This window comes from Colletotrichum destructivum, chromosome 11 (genome assembly GCF_034447905.1).
Source record: "Colletotrichum destructivum chromosome 11, complete sequence".
In the NCBI taxonomy this organism is placed as follows: domain Eukaryota; kingdom Fungi; phylum Ascomycota; class Sordariomycetes; order Glomerellales; family Glomerellaceae; genus Colletotrichum; species Colletotrichum destructivum.
This window is the reverse complement of record NC_085906.1, coordinates 726946-739499: the sequence shown is the minus strand read 5'-3', so window position 1 is coordinate 739499 and position 12554 is coordinate 726946. Positions and strand designations below refer to the sequence as shown.

Here is a 12554-nt window from a genome sequence, read left to right as displayed (position 1 = left end):
CGGGCGACCCCGGGTCAGGCCCACCACGGAATCCACGATGCCGACAATCCGATGGCCAGTGCGGCATGGGCCGCATGGCCCTGATCAGGCCGCTGCGAGGCGGAGATTTGTTGTTCTTCCCTTCTAATCCTCATCTGAGGATACTCGTAGTAGTCGCCATAGCCTGTTGCAAATACACACGCCTTGGACCGTTACACTGTATCTCCCTAAGATAGGTAATGTATTGTATGTTCTTTGTGTTTCTTATGTCGTTAAGAGGTGCTCTAAAGGATTTGTTTAAGGCCTAACTCTTGCAGCGCTGCTTAGTAACTAAATCTAACTATTAGAGTTAGCTAGTTCTCTAATCTATTTGTAGGTTGTACTTCTGTAACTATGTAATTCTTAGGATAACGTTAATGTCTCCTATTTCTGTAATGTTAAATTAGAGTTCTTCTTTCTAGTTATAAACTTGCAAAAGGAGGTACACTATCTCTAAAACAATAAGTCTGCTACTATACTTAACTTATTCTCCTTTAACTATCTGTAATGCATATAGGTGTTCTTTCTTCTGCTATAGTATCTATTGTTTATTTACTAATCTAGGTAAGATGAAGTCTCCTTGGGTGCTGCTGTTGATGATTGCGCGCGTCTGTTGTCCTTAGATCTTAATGTCTAGGTCAAAATGTGCTGCATTGTAGGTTGCATATAGGGTCTTGTAGTTTGTTGTTGTATGTTACCCTTTTATTGTAGGCGTCTTTAGTTTTTTAACTGTTAAGTCCTTTTCTTCTGTGCCTTCTGCTAGGCCTTTACCTTAGCTTTAGAGTAAATAAGGCATTTGTTGTATTTGCATTCTTGCTATCCCTTGTTGTTGTTATAGCACAATATAGGGTATTTAGGGTCTAAGGTAAAGGTTGCAATGTTTCCTTCCTTGTAGTATTGCATTGTCTAGAATAGGAGTTGTCTGTATAGGTAGACATCCTAAATAGGTTCTTCTGTATATTATTAAAGGTAGAAGTAGAACTTCTTTTTACCCTTTCTGTGTGTCTTGCAATTGTTGTTTAGATATTCTGCCTAAAAGAGGTCTGCGTGGTCCTTGTAGTTAGGGTTTAGTAGGAGGTGGTCTCTAGGTATAAGTAGTGTAGGTAGATAGTTCTTTTTGTATGCTGTCCTATAAAACTAGACTAACTAGTTGTTATCCTTAGGGTGGATAATCTAGTATTCTTGTTGTTTTAGGGGTTCTAGGTTTTCTTCTTTAGAGCTAGATGTAATGTAGGTTTTGTAGTACTGGCTAGGGAGGATTCTGTAGTTAGGTGTTTCTTCTAAGTTGTAGTCTAAGCTGTCTAGCCCTTGTAGGTAGTTGCTTGCAGCGCATTTGTATGTTTTTCTTTCTTAGGGGGTCTATGTTTGTAGATCTCTTAGGTTAGCGGCTGCAACTTGATTGAGTGTAGTAATGTCTATTTTGCTGTCTTGTGTGATTAGGCCTTGGAGGGCTGGTCTCTTAACTCCTTTAAGTTGTCCTGCTTAAAGCATTTTGTTGAGTTGCTCCTTGATTTTGCGTGTGAGCTTCTGACTAGGGCCTTGTCTCATTATTGCAAGAGTTCTTAGTTGTTCTTAGGGGATTTCCTTCTTCTTAGGTGTGTTATCTTTTATAAGTCCTTTTCTTGCATTAGGAATTTTTTAGTAAATAGCAATTCTGCAAACTTATTAAAGGATATTAACATACTGTTGTTAGTGCTTATTAGAGGTCTTGCATGTCCCTATTGTCTTGTAACCTAACTAGGTTATAGCTAGAGTTCTAGGGGTCTTAGGGTACTATCCTAACTGTTCTTTGTCGTCTTAGTAGGTAAGACAGTTGTTATTGTAGCATGCAGTCCATAAGAGTAAGGCGTAAGGGATGTCTTTGCTAGTAATATTAATTTGTTGGCTTCTCTTAGGTACTAGTTGGAATTGCTGTTTCTTAGGTTGTTAGCATTCTCTAGCTATATATCCTAGCTTGTTGCAGTTGTAGTATTTGAAATCTTGTGTCTTGTTGTCTTTCTAGGCTACGCTAAGGTCTATAGGGCTACTGTAGTGTCTATAGGCGGTGCTGTTGCAGTTCTAGTTGTTCTGCTAGTAGTTTCCTCTAGGGCGCTCAGCTTACCTGTTGCACTAAGGGTAGTTCTGCTAGAATTGTTGTTAAGGTTGCTATTAGTATTTCTTAGCTAAGTTAGCTAGGGCTTACTTCTTACCTTTCTCCTTATGTTGTTTGTAGAGGTAGTTGTTAATCTTAATAGCAAGTTTAGCGTACTAAAGGAAGTCTTTTAGGCAATTAAGCTTAACAATCTTATCCTTAACTTTATCCTTTAAGTTGCTGTAGAACATAAAGATCTTAGTGTCTTTAGTAAGCTTAAGCTAAGTGTAGAGTCTTCTAAATTCTGCAGCGTAGGTAGTAGCAGACTTAGTCTAGCGTAGGTAAGCTAAGTCTCTTTCTGCTTGTTGTAATTTATTAGGATCCTAGAATAGGGATTTTAAGGCGTCTTTAAATCCTTAGAAATTAGCAAATATATCCCTAACTTTGCTAGAACAATAGTTAAAAGTCTTATTGTTAAGGTATTCTTCTAGGAAAGGTTTAAACTATTAAAGGGCTTGTTTTTGCAAGAAAGTTGCAGCATAAATAACTTTCTTAGTTCTACTGCAAAAGTTTCCCTAATAGAAATTCTAATAGTTCTTAACTTAAATAAGGAATCCCTTAAGTATCTCTAGGGTTCTATTATAGGTAATAGGTAAGTTAAGTTTAAGTTTCTTACGTCTATCTACAGGGGTTTAAATAATGTTGCCTATAGCTTAGAGGGTTTAAACCTCCTGCTAAAGGGATGTAGCTTAGTCTGCTTTATTCTTTAGAATCTTAGTTTGTTCTATAAGTTTGTTAATAAGTTTCTAAGTAGTAGCTAAGTTGTTGTTGTTTTATCCTAGTTTAGCGCAAATTTAGTTGTAGACTTTGCTAGTGAGAGAGACTTCTCTGTTGGTATTAGGTTGGAGTTTAGGTAGACAGAAGTCCTCTATAGTCTAGTTCTCAGCTAACTCCTAGGCAAGGTTCTAGGCTTGTTGCTAGCCCTAGGAGCTGGAGCTGGGAGTAGGAGTATAATAAGTAGCTATTTTGTTAATACTGTTTGTTAGCTTTGTAGGGTCAACTTACTGAATAGGAGTAATTAAAGTGTTACAGTTGGCTTTCTGTAGTAGTATCTATTAGCAGAAGCTAAGGTAATAAAGCTAGGGAATAGTGCTATAAGTTGTACTAAAAGGATTAGGTCTTTAGAGGATATAGTAATTAGTTATATACTTAATAAGGGTCTTGTAACGTAGGTTACTAGTAAAGGGTGCTAAGAGTATCTAAGGAGATAATTACAAAGTTGATTGCTAAAGAGCTATAGAAGTTTGTCCTTAAGCGCACCTAAGTCTATTCTATATATAAGTCTAGTTTCCCTATTCCTAAGGGCGTCTATATGTATGTTGCACAGGTGCTGTATCCTTAGCATACAGGATCTGTATCTTAAATGTATAGATCTAATCTTATTATATCTTTACGTAACTTATACTATAGTTCTTCTATTCTAGGGGAGTTATCCGCCTGTCCCTGTTTCTTGTCCATACAAAGGCTGTGCCGCCTGTGTCCTGCTGGTTGGGTGGGGCTCTCACTGCCTGTAGCTTGTCGGGTCGTGACACAGACGTAGCTGCATATTGTGCACTTAAGCCTATTATGCTCTAGCGCAGCAAGATACTAAATTAGCTTACTTGTTAGTTCTAGTAGCTGTAGTGCTACTATACCCTCTTAGTTCTAGATAACGCCTAGGTAAGCCTAGACAGCCTGTGCAACCTCCTTACGCCTAGCAGCTAAAAGAGATTAATATCTTGTGTAGAGATAGGTTACTACCTTATTAGTAACAATAGCAAATTAACATATCTTATATATAGCAATAGAAAACGTTATATTATAAGCAAATAGATCTATACTCTATAAATTACTATACTGTAGTTACTTTCTGTTTTCCCTTGCTGCTCCTAAAAGACAAAAGTAAATAAATTAGCGTTGCTATAGTGCTATGTAAAATAATGCTTTATGTAAGCTGCTTTCTTATAGTATTAGTAGTATTATCTAATGTGTTATCCCTAGCCTATGCGTCTCCCTCTTTTACTACATCTAAAGATTTCTTACACACAAGGACTTAGAAAACTTAACAATCTAAGTTAATATTTACATTAATATTAAGATAGCATAGAAAATGCTTCTAGCGCTTTCTATACATGTTATTTTTATTTAATTCTCTACTAGAAAAGTTAACAAGCTATACTCTAGATAAAAACAATTAGCTATACCCCCTATCTTTAGCATCTCTACTTATTTTTTGCAGGGTCTTTTAACTAGCTATACTATAGCTTGTTGTATTCCTTAGGATAAGGTCTTTTAACTAGCTATACTATAGCTTATTGTATTCCTTAGGATAGGGTTTTTTAACTAGCTATACTATAGCTTGTTGTGTTCCTTAGGATAGGGTCTTTTAACTAGCTATACTATAGCTTATTGTGTTCCTTAGGATAAGGTCTTTTAACTAGCTATACTATAGCTTATTGTATTCCTTAGGATAGGGTCTTTTAACTAGCTATACTATAGCTTATTGTATTCCTTAGGATAGGGTCTTTTAACTAGCTATACTATAGCTTGTTGTGTTCCTTAGGATAGGGTAACACCTACGCAATATATGCTACTATTATCTTACTAAGTTAGTTAGAAAGAAACTAAGCTACTTTACAACTAAGGCTTTATATTACTTAGTTCTTATTCTAGTCTATAATAATTATTACCTACTTATTAAAGATAAAGACGTTTTATACTATATCTTGCGTATTGCAGTAATACGCTATTATTATTTTAAGTCTACACTTAAGCTACCCCCCTTAGATATGCATGCTAGCAAGCAGCAACTACTTAAAGGACTCTACCTTTACTAGCTACCTAAGCATACTATCCTACTACTACTTCTTTAGTTTTACATCCTAAAGGGAGCCCTAGCAAAGCTTAGCTAGCCTCTAAGGCTTTAGCTGCAGCTAGCTGTTTGCCTTATTTATAAAAAACAACTGCCTAGCGCCCTTAAAAAGCGCTATATTAACAACCTAGTTAAGCGTTAGCGCTTTATGCGCCTTAGCCTAGCTACCCTATATTAGCTTCTCTATTATTACCTCTACCGCTATTAGGGTTATCTACGCTGCTTTCTAGAACGCCTTAATTATTACCTGCTGCTTAAGGTACTGCAGCACCCTACTGCTAGCCTCCTACATTACCTACAGCCTTCTACTCTCCTTACGCTAGTAGCCCTTACTATATGCTATTATGCAGATAATAGCACTAAAGGGTGTATGCAATCTATTAGCAAGCTAGTACTTAAACTGCTTAATAAAGCTCTTAATTACTATAATACTAATCTTATTTAAGTTGCTATTAATTAGCTCTACCTTAAAGAAGTGTTTAAGCATTAGGATCTAGCTACCTTATATAATGCTAGCAAGCTGTTGCATAAACTTAAATACTAGGTACTAACTAAGGCTGCTAACGCCCCTAGCAACAGCTTTTCCTAGTTCTAGCCTAGTGCTGTTTCTACTGCTACTACTACTGCTACTACTATCTCTACTAGTTGTATTATTAGGAACACCCTTCCTCTTAAGGTTTAGGATGCCTAGTATAGCAGTAAAGTAGAGCAGTAGGTTAGCAAATATATTAACTGCTACCTTCTGCTTTAGGGATATAATATAAAACCTATAAACCTAGAGGTTAAGAGCTTTACTATACTTTAGCCTATTGCTAATTATATTTTAAAACTTAGTAGAGTAGTCTATCTTACTTAGTCTGCTGCTACTTTAGCTAAAAGATTAGTATTATTAGTATCTAGCCCCCTCTATATTAGAATTACTACTATTGCTGCTTACTTTATACATACTATTGCTTTTATGCTAGTCTTTTAAGCCTCTAGCTGCTAGATGTTACAACTTAACAAGCTACAGGTAATGCAGCCCTACTAGGCTAGGTAGGGCGCAGGCAGCACAGCATTTGTATAGATAAGAAACAGGATTACACAGGCGACTCCTTAGAACAGAAGAACTAGGGAAGGTTACATGCAGATAAGAAGGACTAATAGACAATAAGCAGTCTACGCTAGGGACTAACATTTAGATTGTTAGTCCTAGGACAAGGACCAACTTTAAGATGTTAGTCTTAAGAACAACACTTAAAGATATAAAGACATTTATTCTACATAGATAAATTACCTTCTATAGCTCTTTAGCAATCAACTTTGTAATTATCCCCTTAGATACTCTTAGCCCCCTTCACTAGTAACTAACGTTACAAGCCCCTTATTAAGTATACAACTAATTACTGTATCCTCTAAAGACCTAATCCTTTTAGCACAACTTACAGCACTGTTTGATAGCATCGTTGCCTTAGCTTCTGCTAATAGACACTACTACAGAAAGCCGACTGTAACATACAGGCAATCTTAGAAGAGTTAGGCTTCATAAGCTTGTTCTGCATTATAGTAGACAAAACCAAATTCCAGCTCTTGTCAGTCTGCTTAGCTAGGGTCTTTATAGTGCTAGCAATTATAATCTTAAGCTAGTTGTCTATCTCCTAAAGGGACTCCTTGCTAAGTTTCCTAAAGGAGGGAGCTAGGTTGGTGTGCAAAAAGTCATTAGACTTAGTATTGTTAACAGTAATCTACAATGCAAGTAAGATACTGTGTTTATATAAAGATAAACACAGGGATAATTTAACGAATGGGCTGCACATAATGCAACTTACTTTGCTAAAATCAAAGCTTTAGACAAGATCACCAACATCCCCAGTCTTGCCAAAGACCTTGGTAAGCAGAGGGCCAGCCACTAAAGCAGCCATAACAAGTGCTTATCTGCAGTAAGAAATAAAGAAGAGGGCTGGTAGACGTTGCCCTAACAAACTGGATCCGTGCTGTGTTGCAGTAGGAACAGTAACAGTTCACTTAGTTACCAAATAACAGTAGAGAGGATCTATCAATTCAATCAAAATAGAGGTACGTAAGGAAGCATAAAGGCAGAGGGTATTTTTACATATGTATTCCAAGCAACGCCTTAAACGTTTTCAGTCAGCTGAGGCAAGAACCAAAGATACTACCCCCCTACGCCTACTAAGAGCAGAATAAATCCCTACTGCGTGTATCATTGGTTAAAACCCGGTAGGAACCGTTTAAGGAATAGGGCTCGCGAACGAGGCTTGCGTAGCAAGCTGAAACACAGGGAAGCGTTGTGGCTGCCTGAAGGATGTTCGATTCAAGCTCTCTCCTAAGAACAGCTGTTCAGCTCAGCCCTAGTTCTTGATGTGGAGTGTAGGTGTTAAGGAGCCTAGAAGCATGCAACACTCTACCTACCTACAGTTCAGCTACAACCATGCCCCGGTTTGCCATGCTTAGGTTAGGGTGTACCATGTTCACCGTGCCTACTACACTAAAGGGGCCGCCAGTCTCTCGAGCAACGCTAGACCTACTATGCGACATAGAATGCAAGGGTAATAAAAGCAGCCACCTGTTTAGATGAGCCTGGTCTTGTACACTAGGATTACCTCTCCCTCCATACCACAAGTACCCGTTAGGATTAGAGAGAGCGCACACTAAACAGGCTGGTGTTACATACTTGAAAACTGCAGACTAAGACACTAATAGAAGGAACAGCTGTGCAAGCGGCAGGAGCAGTGCATTGTGTCCGGACGGCAGCTCCTATCTCATTACATAGTCTATTTGGGGTTAGACTGAGAAATTTCGCTGAAAACAATGGGTAAGCAATTAAAAAGTACAGGTAGACCAGGCAAAAGTTTCTAGTTTTATAAAAACGTAAAGAGGATTATAAAGGGAACTGTCTAGTTCTATATGGATGCAGAAAAGTCTTGCATAGTGCATTTCAGTTTAGACTTGAGACTTTTCTTAGAAACGATGCAGAAGTCCCCAGTAGAGACGTGGAACAGCTGGAGCAGCCCTGCTTTTCGGGACCGGACCCGCTTTTCCCAACGACAGCCCGCCCGGCCGGCCGCCTGTTGTTCCGTCCCTAACTACAGTGGGGCTAGGGGCCGGGACGGCCGCGCGGGGATCGAAGCGACGGCGGGGAGGCACGCCCCGGGCGGCCGCCTCCAACGCCGCGGTTGCCAGTAAGCCACTTCAGCCTACGAAGCCGCACAAGCCTGCGCCTTCCCGGATCCATCAGCGGGAGGGTATCGTCAGCAGTCAACAGAGGAAGGACATCCTTTGTTCCATGCCCTGTTCTACTTCCTAATTTCCCCTGCCTAGAAACAGTAACCAGCCTTGTCTTTCCCTGTAGTGCTAGCCCCAGCGAACAAGGCCAGCCCTCCAAAGGCTTGGCCGTTTTTCGTAACAGTGCGGCAAACCAACTTAACTTGGTTGAAGAGCCTGAATTGAAGTTCCCATGTTCGACCCCGCATGCCTACAAAAAGGCTCTCCTTAGAATCCAGGAGCTCCAGGACTGGAACTACGCGTCGTATCTCGATGGTGCCGTCGCAGTCTACATCCTGTACCACGATACCCGGCCTCCAGCGAATTACGTGGAGGGTTTGTTTTCACTGATTGTGATTCCAAGATTGGCTTTAATGCTTAGCTTACTTTATTAAGAAATCTCTTTTGATTTACTAAATCCTATTTTCTGGGTAAATTTGACGATAACGGGAGAAAACCTAAAATAAACCTGTTGTGTGCTTGGTAAGCAAGCTACAACAACCCCTACGCTGAGTTCGATGTGAGACCATAAGGAAGTCTGGAGGGAGTCGGCTAACGCTTATGTTAGAGTTGTTTATAAGTATAGCGGAGAGCTGGTTAGAAACAAACCAGAAAAATTTAGAGATGTTGCAAATACTAATAGCGCTTTGATCCGATAAGCACTTACTGCTGTAAGACTGCCTGTAATTAGTAACACACTTAGAGACACTAAAGCAAAAACCGTAAGTCTTACTTACAATATTCCAATACTAAACATGAGTATAATACCCAACTTCTTTTTAAGTTGCATACGTAAGCCGTAGAGTTGCGTTAAAGGTAACACCAGCATCCATAAATCCAAAGCAAGGTTAATAGCACCATGCCAAATAATAAATGCATTACGGTTAAAGCAGTAACCTTCAATCTCCTTAGCCCAGCCTAGCCAAACAAACTTCAAGGGTTGGCAGAGAGTAAGTTGACCAGCAAGAAACGATATCAGAAGCATCAGATTAAATACTTGTGTGAGCCACAGCAGCTTTCGAAATTTCTCATCAGGGAAAATCCGAAGATATAAAAAGACGATCGAGGTTTTGATGAAAGCAAGGCTCATGAAGTATAGTACTCCAAAAATGAATACAATCTACCATAGGTCAGCTTACTGAAGGTCTCAAGGGATGTCCAATGTACCAATAGAAGCTCTGTGATTTGATCTGAGGTGAGAGTCCAAATGTCCCTCCCTGCGCCGGCTCTCTGTGCTATGAAGGAATTAGTGTCAGTCGTAACCTAGGTCCAGACGCCGCATAGAAATACCAAGAAGAGCTCCTGGAAGGAAAGCTGCATTTAAGGGCTGCAATATAGTTAGAAGAAGCTCTGTTAAGGGAGTAGTGGACTAGGTCAGCACATACATATGCGATAATAATGCAGGTATCATCCCAACCCCAGGGCGAAACCCTTAACCACTTGTTTGTCAATCTTCCTATTATGAAGAAAGTTGAGAAGACGAAGAGCACCGTTGGAAACCATTTATGTAGAGGATTTGGCTTAGACATCGGCATAGAACAGGCTGCTGATGTATGGTTTTGGGCAACTACAGTATAAGTGAGCTTCTCAAGCTTTTTGCAGAAATAGGGTGCAATGGTTACCTAGTGCTTCCTTTACTGTGCAATTTTGTAAGACACATGCCTGCACACTAGCTGTGAAAACAGCATCGCGACAAATACAGTCTTGATTTGTGATAGAGCAATTAGAATAACCAATAATCTCCTGGTTAACACAACTTATCTAATGTAAAGTTAGTAGCCTTTTAAAGCTGATAGATCCTTAGCATACTTACTGCACAGCTTGGGATTCCTAAGTAGGGTTGATCTGCTCTGGTGACTACACTAAACCTGTAGAGCCAAACAACAAGTATAGTGAAGCGAACAGCGACCATAGTAAACTAAGCAACGAAAAATAACTAGGAAATATGCAGGTCTAAAGATTATCTCAGTATTCACACGCTGAGAGTGCCATATAGTTGTTGAACTTCGGCAAGTTCGCTTGATTAAGATGTTTAAGATATAAAGATAAGTAAGGATGATGGATGGGAAGGATTGCTGCTATAAGCGGTAGTGCACTTACTAACAGACAACATTTAGTAAGCCTTACACCAATCTCTGCTGTGGATCCCTATCAAGAAAAGTATAGCTTCCCTATGTATAGGGCACCTATTAGCGGTGCTGTTTGCAGACTTGAGCGCAGCCAAAAGCTTTGTTCCTAAAATTCAGTCTGTGCACGTTTAGGTTTGATAGAATAAGGTGCTGCAAGAGTGCAAGCTAATGCTCTTTAAGTTTTACACCAGGCCATTTTAGCTAGTTGGATCAGGCGCAATAGGAATTAAAGAATAATTCAAAGCCGGAATAGGATAAAGGTCTTGAGAAAACCAAACTAGTAGCCATAGCCACACACTAAGGCCTATTGCAGCTCCTGGGATGAACTGTGCGTTTATAGTAGCAGTCTTTCTTGCAGTTGTTCCGGTTCTGCTAGGAATTAGTTCTATTACAAAATAGGATGAAACGGAAAAAGCCGAAAAGGCAAGAGAAAGAGTAAAACGGTAAGCTAAGCTAACAGTCAGCCGCAAGCTTTACTTGCTTTCGGCGTAGACAACTTCAAGGAATGGCTGCATCCAGAATAGGGCTGCCATGGCGCAGGTGTAAGCAAAATCACTAGAGAGGGCCAGAACGATCCAAATCTCAATTTTAGCCTTTATTACCTACTCGCCATGCTACTGCAAATCCAGTGCTAAAACAATAAATTATAACAAATGCAGGTAATCTGTAATCGGTTTCTAACGGAGTAAGAACAGGGAGGTAGGCAACTTTATCCTAGAATAGTTAAGTTAACTAAAAACTGCGAAATAAGGTGCATGCATTGTAAGGGGTAAGTTAAATTAATAGGTAGCGAGCACCTTAGATCTGTGGAAAAAGACTGGCTGTTTGCGTAAAATATTTAGGCCCGACTGCTGTGCGTTAAAGCTTTTATGAAGTAGATCGGATTCCCGAGTCAGGGATCGATATTTAGGATCACTTCTCATTACGAAATACCTTGGTCGACAAATTTTCGAAGGAGACGACGAAGACGTCTGGTTTTTTCCCAATAGCATTCGGCAATAGTGGCGCCGGACTGCAAGTCATTGGCAGCACAATGTCGGCATCAGTGGCACCACTGCGACAGTGATCCATGATGACGTTTGCAAGGCGGTATTCCTAGAAGGGCTAAGAAGCATTAAGCGGAGATAAGTGCACTTAGAAGTTAGCAGGTAGATGGATCTACAGGGTGATACAAATAACAGCATTATTCGCCGGCTAGGTGAAATCCTGCCCCCAACTAATTAAGGAGGGCCGGGATTTATATCTAGACTTATCTATCTATTAGTCTAATATTAAACCTAAAACATACGTCTAAAAGAGCGTCTGCGCTAAACAATTATAGTAAAAGACATAAGACGTAATGTAGTTTACAAGCAAGTAAGCTATACAAGCAAGTAAGCTACTTCTTATTGCTAGAAAAAGCTTAGTTTCTAACTATTTATTAAAAGTTTAATTCTTATCTAAAAAAGGCATAGCTAGAGACTTTATATAACAATAAGAGTTAAAATTTAAAAGATAGTACTATAGAAATTACTTAGTAACCTTAACCCTTATAAATATAGAAAAGCTCTTATCTAGCCCTTAAGATAAAATCCTATTATTAGTTATAAAGGATAAAGTTATATAATAATTTTTATAGTATTGTTTTTTAAACTATAACTCTTCTTGTTATATAAAGTCTCTAGCTATGCCTTTTTTAAATATAAATTAAAATTTTAATAAATAGTTAGAAACTAAGCTTTTTCTAGCGATAAAAAGTAGCTTACTTACTTGTATAGCTTACTTGCTTGTAAACTACGTTAGTTGCATTAATATATTATAGTTATAGTTTTATATCTTACTTACTTATCTATTTTACTTACTTATTTTATATATTATAGGTAATTATATATAGAGTTTAAAAAAGTTAACTTTAACCTTATATCTAAGCAGTAGTTTAAGCCTAACTATACTAAACTTATAGAGTTATTTAAGGAACATTAAAGAGATAGTTTCTATAAAAGAATAGACAGTAGTTTTAATGCTTAATTTAGCTCTATTTACGCGCTTTACTAAAACCTTACAGTTAAGCACTATTGCCTAGTCACTTGCAAACATAATTAATTAAAGTTTATATTTTTCTATACGTTTAAAGAGACAGAATGTTAACTAAGATCTGCATACAACTATAGTGTTAAAACAGGAA

General features: G+C 38.7%; 1 protein-coding gene across 1 annotated transcript; it reads right to left on the bottom strand.

Annotated features, from left to right (window-relative positions):
- Window positions 1–8652: 8652 nt before the first annotated feature.
- Window positions 8653–10173, bottom strand: CDEST_15344 (Putative extracellular membrane protein, CFEM; the record flags this gene model as incomplete). Its single annotated transcript, XM_062931500.1, has 8 exons — window positions 8653–8813; window positions 8871–8938; window positions 8999–9381; window positions 9429–9496; window positions 9552–9588; window positions 9647–9828; window positions 9884–10022; window positions 10075–10173. 8 exons carry the CDS (start codon window positions 10171–10173, stop codon window positions 8653–8655), a joined length of 1137 nt encoding a protein of 378 aa, XP_062787551.1.
- Window positions 10174–12554: the final 2381 nt, after the last annotated feature.